Here is a 16332-nt window from a genome sequence, read left to right on the forward strand (position 1 = left end):
CTCTCTCCTCCATCTGTCTAGGGGAGAGTGTCAGTGTTTTGGGGGAGAGTCTCACAGAGCTGATTCTTCTCTGCCTCTTTTTTTCCCCCTTGTGGTCCTGAGAGTTGAACCTAGGGCTTCTGCACTGAGCTACATCCTCAGCCCTTTTTAAATTTTTATTTTTATTTTGAGACAGAATTTTGCTAAATTGCCCAGGTTGGGCTTGAACTTGCAATCCTCCTGCATCAGCCTCCTAGAGTGCTGGGATTATAGGTGTGCACCACCATGCCTGGTTTCTTCTTTGCCTCTCTTGATCATCTTCTTTCCTTCATAATCTTTCATTCTGTAAAAGGGATTGACGTCCCTCCCAGAATTCAGAGTCTCCAAAGGATGAATTCTGAGTCTCCAGGGACAGATAAAAGCAACCCAGTTAGAAGTTAGAAGATGGAGATTCTTGCGATATCGGCACTCCTGTCCCTCCTCTGCTTCCCTGCAAGCTTCTGGCAGGCTCTGGTAACTTTCTAGTCTCAGTCTCATAAGTCTGCCCAAACCCTCCACTCAACCAGTCTCTTCTTTTCTGACAATTTTAAAAAGGAAAGAGGGTGATCTGCAGCCCACCCCAAAGCAGACAAGCTGGCTAGCAAGCTGCCTCCAACCTGGCCCTGGGAGTCCACTTGGCACATGGCCAGGACTGCGTCCCTCTGTGCCTGGGTAGCGGGACACTGCTTTGCAGATCCCTGACCTGCAGGAACAGGAGAATTGTCCCTGTCTCTCTGATGTCTAAGATCACATAGCTGGAAAGCAGCTAATGAGGATTCATCCCTGAAACATCTCTTTTACATAAGGACCCAGACTCACATGGGAGCATTTTGTAAGTAAACAATGCTTGGCCCTTAATGCATGGCAGTGTGACCTTTTGGTTGTTTCAGAGTGAGTTCTGATTGCAGTGGTGCATTTATTGTGCACCTTTATGGATTAAGCATTGCGCAGTGTATGGACCACCGGAAAGCAGTTCTAAGTTTCCAAAACAGTCAGAGTTAGGTGGATGGCTCTATCTGGCCTGGGCTGGTTGCTCTTGCATGGATTACTGTGTGACATAAAGAGCAAACTTTTGACAAAGTCCTCTGGCCTGCTTACCAATTTGCATAAACATGGTTTTGTGCAGCATTGCAATAAGACACATAGATTAATCAGGTACATAGTAAGAGGAACCAGTGACAAACCTCACGTGGGCCACCAGCTTGAGGCTGTCAGGCTCAGCCCTGTTCAGCCAGGCTGTTCTACAGCTAGTGTGTAGCTTCTACCTTTTAGGACCTCCTGGATCCCTAGGCAGACACCTGTATAGGTGTTTGCAGCAGAATGGACGAGAGACAAAGAATATTCCAAGTGCTGCTAGAGGACAGACTTTCCCAAAGAAAGATATGAAAGGGCTATTTTTGCTCTGTCTTGAAGGATAAAATAGAAGTTTTCCAGGCAGGGAGGGAGAGTGGCATTTTGGGCAGAAGAAACTTGCCTGCTTACAGGTGTGGACACACTTGTGCATGTTCAAGGAAGGGTAGTGGTCGGCTTTGGGAGAACAGCAAAAACTGGGTTAGGGATTGTTGGGCATGGACAGCCCAGGTTATTGGCTGGCACTGGGTTGCAAAGAGTCTCATATTTTAAAGAAAAGCAATAGGTAGCCAAGGAGGATGTTTGAGTTGGAAGGAACATGACTATAAAAAGACAACTGGTAGCAGTGTTTGAGAGGGTGGTGTGGGGACTCGGGCATGGCGTATCTGTCTTGAGTGGTCTGTCAGGTGGCTTTCCCCATTCTTTTCAGGGTAAGGCCTGGCCTTGCCTGGAAAACAGGAACCTGCAGCCTGGACCAGTGCAGCAGCTCTAACAGAAGCAGAAATGGGGCTTGGGCCCCTATGGGGCCTTGCATTGTGGTATGGGATGCGGAAGAGGCTGGGATCCAGACCACATTTCTGGGGTCAAAAGGATGGATGCAGAAGGGGCTCCCACGTGCCAGACCTCCCTGATTCTGTGGGATAAGACATCTGTGGCCAGGAGTTTCCAAGAGACCTGAGCCGACCACTTGGATGGGGGAGGCTCCTCTGCGTCTGGCATGATCTCCTCTTGAATCACTCTGTTTTGCTCGTATGCACAATAACTTGCTCGATGTGACCCGCACACTACATTTGGGAAAGCAAAGCTTTTAAAGCCATTAAAGCAGGCCATGCCACTAGCACATAACCTCAAAGGGAAGAGAAGAGGACCCTGCCCCTGTGACATGAACTGCTGACTCTTGTCGTCAGATTACCAAGGAAATAACATAGTCCTGGCTTAATTGCTTATAGAAAGCTTGTGGAGCATGACCTGTCAGCAGCCTCAGTCTCCAGAACATGCTGGAACCTCCTGGGCCCTCTTCTCCTACTCCTCATCTTTACTTCTGGTTCAAGGTGCTCCTTCTGTCTGGCCTCCTTCCTCAGTGTCTGTCCCTTGGTTTTGCCAGTCTTGCTTGCAGCATTTCTTAACTCAGTGTGTGCCCCATGAATTACGACACTCTGACCCAGCTCTGGCCTGCCTCACATAAAGGTGTGTTGCTCTAAAGAATCCTCCTCTGTAGGACATTTTCCAGGGAAACTTTTAGGACAGGTTGTAGAGGTGGGCAGCTGGATAGACCCCATACCTAATGTGCTGACACCCTTTTAAGGTAGGCTACTCCTCTGCTGTCAGCTCAGAATAAGCCTGTTTGCTAGTACCCTGTGGATGAGGGTGGCAGGAATGTCCCCACCCCTATCTGAAGAGCAGGGCTGAACACCAGGTCGTTGGTTTATCTGCCGCCCCACATATCAACACATACTCTTCAGTGGGAATGAAAGCAAGCCCTTGAAGCTTGCAGTCAGCAAACAGCTTCCGGGTTAAATCAGTGGCTTTGCCTGTGGCTGAGGAGCAGCCTGGACTCGCAGGAGGGACTCTGAGCCCCTGTTTTGGACTTCAGGAATCAAGAAGGATTCTCACTGGAGAACCAAGGATAGAGAAGGGGCCTTTACACCTCCTCTCCCAGCTCGTGGAGTCAGCGTCATCCAGCCCCTCATTTCACAGCTGGGGTGAAGGGTGGGTTCTTCTTCCCCAGGGGCCCCCAGCCCTAGCAGAGCCCAGATGATCTTCTGGGAACACCCCTCATCTCTGTGTCTTTGTGTTTTGCAGTGATCAGGGCCAAAGCAGTCAGTGAGAAGGAGGTGGACTCCGGGAACGACATCTATGGCAACCCCATCAAGAGGATTCAGTACGAGATTAAGCAGATAAAGGTAACAATGTGGGGTTGGACAGACTCCAGCCAAGGCCTGGGTCTCCTTGACTCAATCCCATAGGCTATACAGCAAAAAGTAAGGTTGTCAGGCTGTGACCAGGTCCCATTCTCTTTAATCCGTAAGTGCCTGGATAGCTGAGAGGAAATGGTATATCCCTGGTGACTTCAGTCCTCTCAGAACTGTGTTTATTTTGATGGATGGCAGATCAGTGGTACAGGAAGAGGCATTTGGAGAAGAAAAACCCTTGTGGCCAGATGCAGTTAAGGACAGCTTCCTGATCACTGTGATGGGGCTGGTTCCTGAGCAGATGGCCTGTCAGGTGGCATAAGGGCACAGGTCATAGGGGCATATGTCAGGTGGCATAGGGGCACAGGCTGCAGGCCCAGGACATTGTCAATACACATGGGCAGAAACCTGGGTGGGGGGACAAAGAGAGACAGAGAGAGAGAATATAAGGGTGGATGCTGATAATAACATCTTGATCTTTAAGAGAAAAAGAAGTCCCTGGCTGCAGGTATAGGGGCAGCTATGCAGCACAGTGGTAGTGTAGCCATATGTGTTGAATTTTGTTACAAAAAATAATACATTTTAGGGGGAAAAAACCTTTGTAGTATTGGGGCTCAAATCCAGGGCCTTTACACTAAGCTACATTCCAGCCCTTTTTTATTTTTTACATTCTGAGACAAGGTCTCACTGAATCACTAAGTTGCCCAGGCTAGGCTCAAACTTGCATTCCTCCTGCCTCAGCCCCCCAGAGGGCTGGGATTATAAGCTTGGGCCACCAGACCCAGCCTAGAAAGTAAATTTTATCAAAAGGCCAATGGAATGCTTAGTCTTTACATATATCACTTCAAAATGACAACCTAGTCTCTCAGTACTTGAGGCTGTTTATTTATGAACCAGGAAAGAAAATCTGCTTTTATGGCTGTAGGTGTTAAACAACCAAAGCCGCACCTGTAGCTCTTGGGCCAACAGTATCACTTAACACCGCATGTTGACGTCGGTCATAGTGACCTTTCTTGCTGTGGGCTGGAGTGGAGCTCTTGCAAAGCTGGTTTGTCGTGATGTTAGGGATGATCTGAGTCCATCTGGGTTTGTTTATTAAAACTTTCCAAGGCTGGAGTGTGGCTTGGAGGTAGAGCGGGAGGCCCGGGGCTTGATATTCCGCACTAAAAAAAAAAAAGCCCCTGCTGTGGTGCTGGGGAAATGCCTTCGTCTGCCTGGGCCACAGGTGTGTTCCTGAAGTCAGACACTGAGAAGCCAAACCCCCTGGCTCTTGGAGTTATATCCCGATTCCAGAGATGCTTCTCTGTTCCTGTCCCCACCAGGCAGCCAGTGCCCCATCCCACTTCCTGGAAATGGGGCTGGAGGCATAGCTCAGTGGGCACGAGGCCCTGGCTGCAACCCTCAGCTTCAGAAACAAACCAAAGAACAACCCACCTCCTGGACTTTTAGAAAGACTGTGGTCCTCCGGAATGGGCCACCCTCCTAGGATTCAGAGGGGTGTCCCAGGAGATGCTGGGATGACCTTCAAGGGGGCATCTGAAGACGTTCCCTCCAGGCCAGAGTTGTGCTCACCTGATGAGAGCCGCCATTGCAAGCAGACAGTGGCTGCAAAAACTCTGGCCCTGATCTGTCCACTGTACATTTCTGCCTCTTCTCTGTGGGCTGTACCTGGTGCAGGCTGGGCCACCTGAGTTCCTGGTGGGGTGGAATTCTCTGGCTCTGCAGCCCATCTCTACTGCCACTGTCTTTCTTTCCAGATGTTCAAAGGACCTGAGAAAGACATAGAGTTTATCTACACAGCCCCATCCTCTGCAGTGTGCGGGGTCTCGCTGGATGTCGGTGGGAAGAAGGAGTATCTCATTGCAGGTGCGTGGGAGGGGACCTTGGCTGTGGGAAACCCCATGGGCGCAGGGAACTTCCGGCCCAAACAGCTCCAGGACTTCCAGTTCTCCTGCGGTGACTGTCTTCCAAACGCTTTCCATGAAGGTCCTATTTAATCTCCTATGAGAAAGATGCTATTGTGACCTCATTTTACAGGTGAGGAAAGCTGAGGTAGGGTAGCACACCCCAGACCCAGGAGCTGGCATGGGGTCAGCTTATACCTGCTCCAAAGGGCCAGTTGTAACATTTTTGGTTGTGCAAACTGGTTGATGTCATGTTGGCAGCTTGAAATTGGCCAGGGTGGGAGCATTTCCACCTTATAAATTGGCAGATGCTACCCATTGGAGTTGGTACAAGACAGTTCTCAGCACTACTGTGCTATGTCAGTACCAGAGCAGGGCCACCAGGAGTCCTGCCCCATCTCTGCCTACAGGGCCCAGCTCCCAACCTGCACATCCTACTGCTGCCTTCCCTCTGTGCAGGCCCTGCCCCACAGCTCAGCCACAGTGCTCCTCTTGCATTGCCCACAGAGACTCCTAGCCTGCCCCTGGACCAGCTCAAGCAGCCCTGGAGGGTCCAGCATGCAGCCAGGGCTGACAGCCAGTGTCTAACCAGAACTTCCCTGCTCCAAGTCAAAGGCAGATCCTCCTTTCTGAGTTGTGAGCTGCTTCGCAGCACACGCTCCACAGGGTGGGCAGCCGAGGACAGACACCTGCCCCGCAAAGGACCCTTCTGGGCACTATTTCACCTCCTGGGGTCTTTGCAGTCAGCCAGCCCTCCTCACCCCAGATCCTGAGCCTCAGGGCACCACCCTCTGGTCCATGAGACAGAAGGTTCAGCCTGCGGGGTTCTGGGGGATCTGGGGGGGGGCATCCCTCAGGCTAGGTAATGCCACAGCAGCCAGGAGCCCTAACACAGAGTAGCTCTGCTGTGTATGTGGCTAGTGCTCCCGTTCCATCTCATGTACCCTGACAGCGAGGAAGCCACAGGCCATTAGGAGAGACTGGTCCAGATTTAGGGCAAGGCAGAGCTGTAGGGGGCAATGGCCCCATGATTGTCACTGATGGTCACTGTTTTATGCATTTGGGGGATGTGGTTGGAAAACTTATCTCGTTCAGCCCCTTTTCTGCAAGAGAGAGCTCTCAGTGTCCAAATGAGGCCAGCCTGTGAATCAGTTGCTGCAGAAAGCTGAGTCAGCGCTGTGTGCAGACAGCATGGTTTTCCCCACTTTGGTAGTCAGAGGCTTCTTCACACAGACTCCCTACACAGGCCCATGGCATGGTCCCCAGTCTCAGGAGAAGACAGTGTGCAATAATGCAGTGCACATAGTATAGTCTTTTGAAACCCGAAGCCATCTGGACTATAGCTCCACAAACAGTAGAGACTGAAAGCAGCTGAAGGGGCAGCCACTTAGTAACCGTGTGCCTGTCATCCTACGCTCTTCCGTGTCTACTACTGGAACCAAGCAAGTCACATGAAGTACATTTTAGTCTCTTCACCGGCCATGAGGCATAAGATTGGTAAAAGACCTTACCTCTAAACATATTGCATGCTGGTTTTTAAATTCCTTTCTATATATGTGTAACAGAAAATTTACTGTTGTATCATTAAGTACACTCGCCATGTTGTGTAACTGTCACTCTCCATTTCCAGAGCTTTTTTATCATCCCAAACCAAAACTGTCCTCTCAAACACTGACTCCCCATGCCTCCTTTGCCTGGATGCTGGCACTACCATTCTACTTCCTGTCTCTGTGAAACTGCCTATTCCAGGGACTTCCTACAAGCAAATCATGCATCCTTTTACGTCTGGTTTATTTTACTGAGCATAATTTCCCCAATGCCATTCATGTTGTACCATATGTTAGACTTCCATTTCCTTTTTATGTGCATGCATTTTTAAATTTTAAAAAATGTGATCCCCCCCGTTGAATTCTATGTTTGACTTTAGATTGTTAACAATTTCATTAACTTTCTAACTACTTAGAATCTCAAAGGAGCACTCTGATGATGTAGAATTCCCCATGATGATGCAGAATTAAAGGTGCCAAGTGGTGACCCTTATACAAAGGGAACAAGTGAGATGGGAGGCGGTCCAGGGGGATGCCCAGATGCAGGCTCCAAAAGCACACCTATGTGAGTTTGGACCTATTTTCCTGGCCAACTGAGTTGACCTGTTGGTCTTCCAATGCTTACCCGCCAAGGTTGCTGTGAGGATGAACTTGGAGGTCACAGAGGTACTGGGCCTGATCTAATCCGGACTCACTTGAGGGCAGCTCGTAGTTTTGTTTCATAAATGAGAAGTGGCAGTGATTTATGAGTCCTGGATAGCACAGAATAAAGACTGATGAGTTGGTCCAGAGAGCTGAGTTAGCAGGGCAGCAGAACAGGAGAGGAAGCTTCATTTGTAGAAAGTTCCTCAAGGGACTCAGACAAGAGTGTGGAAGACAGCCCCAGGGTCTCTCTCCCCTTGGCAACTGTTCTTTGAGACAATCGGCAATGACAGGTCTGCCCAGAGAGCAGCTGCTCTCCCTTGAGGGCACACCACTCCATCCTCCTTGCAGGAGCAGGAGCGAGGCCCACGCGGCAGCCTGGCTGACTCACCCCATCACCCCAGGAGCCTCTCTGATCCCACTTTTTCCCAGGCTTGGTCAGGTGACTCCACATTGTTTCCAGCCTTTCCTTCCCAAGGCACAGAACCTATTTCCTGTTCTCTGGAGTCAGGAAGAGTTAGCCAGGGGCTGGGCAGAGATCACGGGACACAGTGAGCCGCTTCACCAGCCAGCACTGACCACATGGCTTGAAGCAGCCCACCTCCTCTGGGCGGGTGACTCACCTTCACATGTTGAGCTGGGCTCTATGAGAACGTGTTCGGGAACTCTTATAGAATTGGCCCTGTAATTTTCTTCTAAGTCCTCTCCTCCAAAAAGGAAAAGTAAACATACAACCCTTAGTTACACATTTTAATTCATTCCTGTTTTTCTGTATCTAAGACTCATGCTTCCCTTTTTTCAAGACAGACATAAGTAGAATGTTGCAACAAATCTTCACGTCATGTAAGCCTAACCAAGTCTTTTTTTTTTTTGGTTTTTCTCCGGTACCGGGAACCGAACTCATGGCCTTGCGCTTGCCAGGCAGGCGCTTTTTGCCGCTGAGCTAAATCCCCAGCCCCGCCTAACCAAGTCTTAATTATACTAAGAGGGATCTTTTAACATTTAATCATGCCACACCATTCATCAGTGACACAGGCAGTTCCTGTGTTCAGCAACTAGGACCCTTGAAAAGATAAAGTTTGAGTTTCAACTCTACTTTTTGCCTTTGCCAATCTTCTGTGGAAGCTTAAACTGGTGGTAAAAGACCAAAAGGGATAAGAGCAGAGAAAGGCAGACTAGGAAAAAAATTATTAAAACAATGTACATCATCTGTAAACTTTATTAGGCAATTATGCAATGTGCAAGGCACCATGGGTATGAAAAGAGACCAACCAAGCCCTTACCCTTTGTGCTTACCATCTGGTTAAGAAGCCAGATGCATAAGAAAGGCCAATGGCAATAAAGACTGGGATATTAATGCTAGGCATGTAGTGCAGTAGAAATCAACGTGGAATTTTGGATGATGGAGCCAGAATAGAAACTCCACTTCTGCATGACAGTAATGCCCAAGTGGGGGAGGGGAGGGCAGGGGCTGCAGTCTGCTGGTACAGGTGGTCGATGCCAGAAGAACCCAGGGGTGGGAATGCACTGCCACCTCACCCTTTTGCTCCTTCTTATCTGCTCTGCACTGGCCACAAGTCTAGGGAGGAAAAGTCAAGCATCTGTTTTTGAAGTGTTTGAAGCCATGCGGACACTTATCTTATTAAGTTTTAGGATTCGGAATAAACGCCACTCTAGTCATCCTTTTTGGTCCCCTTCTCCCCCTGGAATGTCCTACAAATATCAACAGCTAAAAGGGCGTTGAGCTCCCAAACCTAAGAGGAGAGGAGCAGCTAACACCGAGGCAGGCGCATAGGAAATGAAACCCCCGGAGTCTGTGCTGCAGAAGCAGCATACCTGGCACAAGTGATGTCACTGGTCCTCCACAAAAGCCCTGCCCACCTCTCTGGGCTTCCCACAGCAGCCGGCCCCACCAAACTGTACTGTTCCTGCGGCAAGCTACATTTATCTCCATCAGTGGGTTCTCCATGGCCAGCGCGGCATCTGAGATCTTGAAGCGGATATAGTGGCACTTTTGTCAAGCAGAGACTTTCAGGGTATGGCCAGGGCCTCGGTGCCTGTCAAGGACTTGCCTTTTGGGTTCTGCTAGACTCTGGCACTCACCCCTGGGCATCTGTGCCCCTCCACGAGGTGTCAGGGTAGCAGGAGGGATGAGTTTTTAAGTCACCACCATAGCCACCCTTAGATTTTGTCACTGACCTGTAATGTGCTTGTTCATTCTTTTTCTCCTGCCTGGCTAATGCTGAGGCTGTCACCGATGTGATATCTTCGCCGGAGGAGGGAGGGAGCTGACTCAGGAGCCTCAGGCACAAGAAAGGAGCAGCGCCTCCTTGTGCCCAGCAAAGGAAACTTAGAACATATTCCTGACTTTAAAAGCTTCCATGTGTTGGCTAGTCATACTAGAAAAATGCAGGATTGCAGGGTCAATATCAAATGGGAGGAAGGCCCGTGACTAAATATTATTTGCTGAAAAGTAGGAAACAGAATGATATACATACCACATAATCTTTTGTGTGTGAACTTGCCTGTGAAAATATAGATAGTCTCAGGGTGTGGTGGCGCAGGTTTGTAATCCCAGCACTTGGGAGGCTGAGCCAGGAGGATCGCTGTGAGTTCAAGGCCAGCCTGCACTGCATAGTGAAACCCTTTCTCAAAAAGACATATAGATAGCAAAAACCAAAAACAAGGGAGTAGATTACAAAAATAGGGAAGCTTTATAAAATTGTTTCTTGCATTTTTAAAAATAATACTGGGACTTGAACCCAGGGCCTTTTCACACTGAGCTACATTCTTGCCTTTTTATTTATTTTATTTTATTTTATTTTATTTTATTTTATTTTATTTTATTTTATTTTTTGAGACAGGGTCTTGCTAACCTGCCTAGGCTGAGCTTGAAATTTCAATCCTCCTGCCTCAGCTTCCCACAGTGCTGGGATTACAGGTGTGCACCGTCACACCCAGCTCGTTTCTTGCATTTTCTAAGTTTTCTATGGTAAGAATACATTTATTTCAAAACTCACAGTACAACAATCTATGGTATTGTTAGAACTAAATCTCAGCATCCCTGAGTCCTGCCTAGATGTCAGAGATGGGTAGAGGAAGGAAACTCAGCACTCAGCCTGAGCTTGGGGAACTTTGTCTCTCCACAGGAAAGGCCGAGGGGGATGGCAAGATGCATATCACCCTCTGTGACTTCATTGTGCCCTGGGACACCCTGAGCACCACCCAGAAGAAGAGCCTGAACCACAGGTACCAGATGGGCTGTGAATGCAAGGTGAGCATACCCATTGCCCCAGCCTCAACAGGGCAGTTGAGGTGCAGGTCCCTGGCTTCCCAGGAGCCTCAAGTCTCCTGGATCCTGATTTAGAACCAGACTTCTCAGGAGGAAGGCTGCCTGGCTAGGGACAGAGCCTTTGGCCCCTGCTTCTCAGAGAGCCCTGCAAGGGTGTCTGGAAGGTAAAGGAATCTGGGCAAGCACACCGATCCAGCCATGTGGCTGGTAGCTTCTAGGAAGTGCAGCCTTCTCGCGAAAGGAATGCTGTAGGAAAGTGTGCTCCAGTGAATATTTTTCTACAAAGGTGCAAGTGTAAACCTTTGTGTGCTTTGTGAGAGGGCACCCCAGGTGTAATGCCTTCCCCAGCAGCGCGGACATTTGCACACGTGGGCTCTCTGATTGTGGGTTTTCTATGTTGAGAACACTGGAAACACCTGCCTCCCTTCTCAGAATCTGCCCAGAGGTTGTGGTAAACAGACCTGTAGCAGTACAGACACTCAGATGCGACTGAGGAGGTTGAGGTCTCCCCCAGGGCTCCCAGGATGGGGGCCTGTCATCTCCAACACTTTGCCATTGTTCCCAGGGCACCCAGAATCCCTCTGTGTTGGCAGGAGTGACCAGGAATTTCCAGCCAAGCTCTATCCCATGGCAGCCACAGCTGCATAAGGCTCCTCCCATTCCAGCCAGTGCTGCCCATCCTGTGCTCATGCAAAGTGTGAATTCCAAGCTCATGATGTTCCTACGTGCCAGGCACAACTCCCCTATTGCCTAATGTGACATCAGAAGGAAGCTCTCCTTTGCTTAATGTCTGCAAAAGTAGTCACCCTCTTATAGCCACAAGTTCCTTTGCCAAAATATTAGTTGTCTGTCATCTCAGACCTTGTGCTTGAGAGCAAGGTCCAGGCCTTCTTCTTCAGCTGAAATCTGTTTCTAGGAAATGTGAGATCTAGTGCCATTTTGTGTGTGTGTGTGTACGTGTGTATGGGTGTACTAGGGACTGAACCTGGAGTCTTCACACTGAGCTATATCCCCAGCTATTTTTATTTTTTACTTTGACAGTGTCTCACTAAGTTGCTGAATTCCCCAGGCTGGGCTTAAACTTGTGACCCTCTTGTCTCAGCCTCCCAGATTGCTGGGATTACAGGCATGCACAACCAAACCAGACTCTGTTGTCATTCTTGTTGTCCTTGTACCTCTAGAAAGGTTGGCTAAAATAAAACCATCTTACTGTTAGAGAAGGTAGATCAAATGGCCCAAAGGTAGATCAGGGGCTGCACAGGTGGGCAGGTGCGCAGACTTTCCCTGGCACCTACTTCTATATGGAAGGTGTGAGGCAAGACTGCCTTTCTCGAATGCCTCATCAGACACGTAGCTGGGTCCTCGAAGTGCCCCCTGAGTAGCCCAGTCCCTGCCCATTCCTCAGTCCTGGGCTAAATCTGCCTATTTGTCCCCAGATCACACGCTGCCCCATGATCCCATGCTACATCTCCTCCCCGGACGAGTGCCTCTGGATGGACTGGGTCACAGAGAAAAGCATCAATGGGCACCAGGCCAAGTTCTTCGCCTGCATCAAGAGAAGCGACGGCTCCTGCGCATGGTACCGTGGGGCGGCACCCCCCAAGCAGGAGTTTCTTGACATCGAGGACCCGTAAGAGGCCGACAGCACCCCTGTGGCCAATTGAGAAGCCTCCAAGGGTTTAGACTGGTCCAGCTCTGACATCCCTTCCTGGAAACAGCATGAATAAAACAGTCATCCAAATGGGTCACATCAGTGTGATTCTGCCCCTCCCCATTGTCCTTCTAAACATGGTTGTGGGCTGGAGGGAGCAGTGGGCCCAGATCCCCCTGTACCCCTCCCTCCACCAGCCTGGGCACTGTGTGTCTCAGTCTTCGATCCTGGTGTGGGCAGGGGTGGGACACTCAGACTCCCTCCCAGGCCTCCTTGGCACCATCCCAGAGGCTGGGCAGGCAGCATTTAGGGGTCTTCTTGGCCTGGTTAGGGCAGAGCCTGTAAATGTGCAGTTTGCAGAAACTTCTGAGGGTCATTGTAAAACTGTGTAGCAGGCCTACCAGGTCCTTTTCATCCTGAGAGAGGCATGTCCCTCATTTTCTGCAGCAGCCACCTCTCTGGCCTAGGGTGGCAGTCCCTGCTCCTTGCAAGTGCCCCTCATCTTCCCTGGGCCCAACAAAGACTCCTAGCACCTGTGACTCCCCCAGGTCCAGAAGCAGGGGCTCATTCTTAGAGAAGCCCCACTCAGTTTTATAAATCTGCAGAATTCCACTAGGAGCCTCCCTTGGGACCCAGAGAGATGTGTAGCAAGAGACCCCGGCTGACCATGTTTTGACATCATCTAAGTCTCTTCAGCTCCCCACCCCCACAGTCCCCAGCTCCTAGTGGGGATCTGTGTGGTTTCCTGCAGGGTAGGTGTCTGGGGTAGGGAGTTTGCTTAGCTGCCCTCGTAGTTCACTCCTAAGCTTCTCCAGTTGCTGCTGCCTCCTTCCCATTTGGCATCAGGGAGCTGGATTGAGCCACAGCGCTTTGCTTTCCCCAGGCTGGCATGCGGCTTGGCTGGCTGTGTTCCCTGTTTGCACAAACTGAGGATGTAGATGCTGGTTTTGCTGTGCCACACAGGCTTAGTGAAATCTCCCTCCAAGACTGACGGTCACTGTTTTGCTGTGGATTTCTGCAAGTGACATTAGCTAAGTGTATTAAGCTTCACCCAGGGAGGCGGGCAGCTTGCGTGACACTTTAAGTTCTTTCTGGGCCTCCAGGATGCTGTGGCCTGTTTTAAGAGACATCTCAGTTGTCTAAAGATGAATTCTTAGATAATGTGTGAACACAAGTTGCAGGTATGCCAAGATATGCTTCTGTTTCTTATGTCACAAAGATTACCCACTTAAAGACACTTCACAAGGAACTAGAGAACTTACCTGTTCCAGAAAAACGGTTTTCTAATGCCATTACCATGGGAGTTCACACAGGCAGAACTTCTCAGTACCAACACGGAGATTCTCATGTCTCTTTCTACCTGTGTTATAAAGATAAACTTCTCTGAGGACAAACACACACACACACATACACACTATGCAAACACATATATATATATGTGTGTGCACATACAACACAACTGAAATCTGACAGCCCAGGAGTGGCCCTTCTGCAAAACGTTTCCCAAGTCACCATCCTCTAAGCCTGTTTTATTCTGCAGCAAACCCAAAGCAACTGAAGACTCCTGACCCCCAAGTGGCACGCAGCCCCTATGCCCACTGGGACCTGGTCAGCACAGAACTCGATGACTTCCCTTTCCAGGACAGACTGGGAGACTATCCAGGAATCAACTCTTGCCCTAAGGGCGTTTTCATGCTGTACAGTGATAGAAAGTTGGTAAGATGTCATAATGGACCAGTCCATGTGATTTCAGTATATACAACACCACCAGACCCCGCCCCCCCCCCGAATCAGTATAATACCCTGCCCTGTTTGCTTCCTGTATGGTGATATCATATGTAACATTTGCTCCTGTTTCTGCTGACTTCTGAAATGTTTTGGTTTATTTTTGACATCCGCTGTGATCATTCCTGTGCTGTGTTTTTTATTACCCTTGGTAGGTGTTAGACTTGCACTTTTGAGACACAGTTACTGCATCAAGGAAGCATTTGACCCAGAGTGGAAGGCATGACATGGTAGCTGGCCCACGACAGTGGATCCCTACAAATCTTTTCTTTAGTTCCTTGACGACCTTTGCTTTTTCTGCCTCCCATCCTTTGTTCTTGGGCTCAAATTATTACAAAGGAAAGAACCTCTGAGTGGTTTGATTCTAAAAGGTGGCCTTTATATTTGATCCATGCACAATGGTTTTCTAACCATGCTGAGCAGCAGGAGAAAACAAAAGTCAGATCAAAAGGAGGTGCTTGTGGCAGCCGAGAGATGGAGCCCCTCAAATACCTTCACAGTAAATAATTGCAATATATATATAGTTTAAGAAGGATCTCCATTTGGCCTTGTTTAATTTATATGTTATATCCTAAGCACTGCTCTTTTCTCCCTCTATTCTTCTCATCATGCAAGCAACTCAAAATATTTAAAATGAAGTTTACATTGTAGTTGTTTTAAAAATCTTTGCTTGATAAGTATTAAGAAATATTGGACTTTCTGCCATAATTTAAAGCTTTGTTGATTTTGTCTGTTTTCGTTTGGATCTTTTTGTTGTTGTTGTGGGGGAAGCAATGTGTTCACGCTGGAGTATGAAGTCTGAGACCCCCCGCCTGAGCTGGCAACACAGGAGAGTTGTTGAAAATCAACAAGCAGACTGCGCATGTCTCTGATGCTTTGTATCATTTTTGAGTGATTGCTCCGTCAATGGACAATAAACAGTATTATCAAACAGAAGCCTGGCTCTGTCTGTGTGGCTGTCTCCGGTGCTCAGAACGGCTTTCTAGCTCAAGCATGAGGACCGAGCAACTGCAAAGGAGCCTCTTCTGTCTAGGGGAAGGAGCTCCCTCTGGTTCCAAGGGCAAATGGCTTGGGTGCTTTGAAAGGATAATGTGGGCTGTGGCTCTGACAGGGCTGACAGAATGCGCATGGTTTTCTTTCTCTTTTTTCTTTTTTAGTACTGGTTATTGAACCCAGGCCCTTCATACTGGGCCAATCCCCAGTCCTTTTTTATTTTTTTAATTTTGAGATGGTCTTGTTAAGTTGCCCCGACTGAGTTTGAACTTGCAGTCTTCCTGCCTCAGCCTCCTAGAGTGCTGAGATTACAGGTGTATACTACCATACCCAGCTGGGAACATGGTTTTAAGTGGGCAAAGATCCAGGAGGATACAACAGTGTCCCCTTCTTTCATTCAGCACATACAAATTTAAAGAGAGAAGCAGAGCCAGTGAGCCTCCCCTCCCCACTTTCTTCTGGGTCCACACCCACATGCCTAGGCTATTTGGCAAGAAAAGTCCCAGTTTCATTTGTAAATATCTCAGAGCCTATGTCTGAAAACTAAGAAACATGATTTTTGTTGTCTTTTTGAGACAGGGTCTTGCTATGCAGTTCAGGTTGGGCTTGAGCTCACTTTGTAGCCTAGGCTGGTCTCGAACTCACAATGATCCTCCTGCCTCAGCCTTCCAAAGTGCTGGGATTACAGGTGTGCCCCACTACACTCAGTTTAAGAAACATTTTTAAAACATTCCAGAAGTGTTCCAGCATGTTTTAAAAGCATACTTAAGAGTTTGTTATGTCATCAGATATCCAGTCAGTATTCTGACATCTCTGTCACATAAATAAATGCTTTTAACGGTGTATTGCTTTGAATCAGGATCCAGATGTGATCTGTGGATTGCAAATGGCCCATGCTATGATGCGGATATGGCCTGTGTCCTTCAGGGTCTTCAGTGTGGTGCTGTTAACAGGTGTGGGGGGCTTCAAGAGGTGGGGCCTGTGGGGCCTCTGTGCTTTCTGGCTTCCTGACTGGCCATGAGAGCACTCCTCACGCACATACCAACTATGATGCCCTCTGCCATGGCAGGATGCAGCCCATCAGGGCCCTCACCAGAAGCCAGGTCAGTGGAGCTGCCCAACAGCCTCCCAAACTATGAGCTACATGAACCTCTTCTCTTTATAAATTACCTACTCCAGATATTTTGTTATAGTAACAGAAAATGGGAAAATATATTAATATGTCTCTCATATCTCT

At 48.8% G+C, this 16332-nt stretch overlaps 1 protein-coding gene across 1 annotated transcript in view; it reads left to right on the forward strand.

Annotated features, from left to right (window-relative positions):
* The window catches only part of Timp2 (TIMP metallopeptidase inhibitor 2), a 43784-nt gene extending 28746 nt beyond the window's left edge, over window positions 1–15038 (forward strand). The window contains exons 2-5 of the mRNA XM_005407364.2: window positions 3172–3272; window positions 5039–5147; window positions 10524–10648; window positions 12103–15038. Of these exons, the coding sequence (XP_005407421.1) occupies window positions 3172–3272; window positions 5039–5147; window positions 10524–10648; window positions 12103–12300 (533 nt within the window). The 3' untranslated portion in view covers window positions 12301–15038. The remainder of the gene's footprint in view (window positions 1–3171; window positions 3273–5038; window positions 5148–10523; window positions 10649–12102) is intronic.
* The last annotated feature ends 1294 nt before the right edge of the window (window positions 15039–16332 follow it).

The sequence above is a fragment of the Chinchilla lanigera genome, unplaced genomic scaffold (genome assembly GCF_000276665.1).
Source record: "Chinchilla lanigera isolate Chin_1 unplaced genomic scaffold, ChiLan1.0 scaffold00105, whole genome shotgun sequence".
Classification (NCBI taxonomy): Eukaryota; Metazoa; Chordata; class Mammalia; order Rodentia; family Chinchillidae; genus Chinchilla; species Chinchilla lanigera.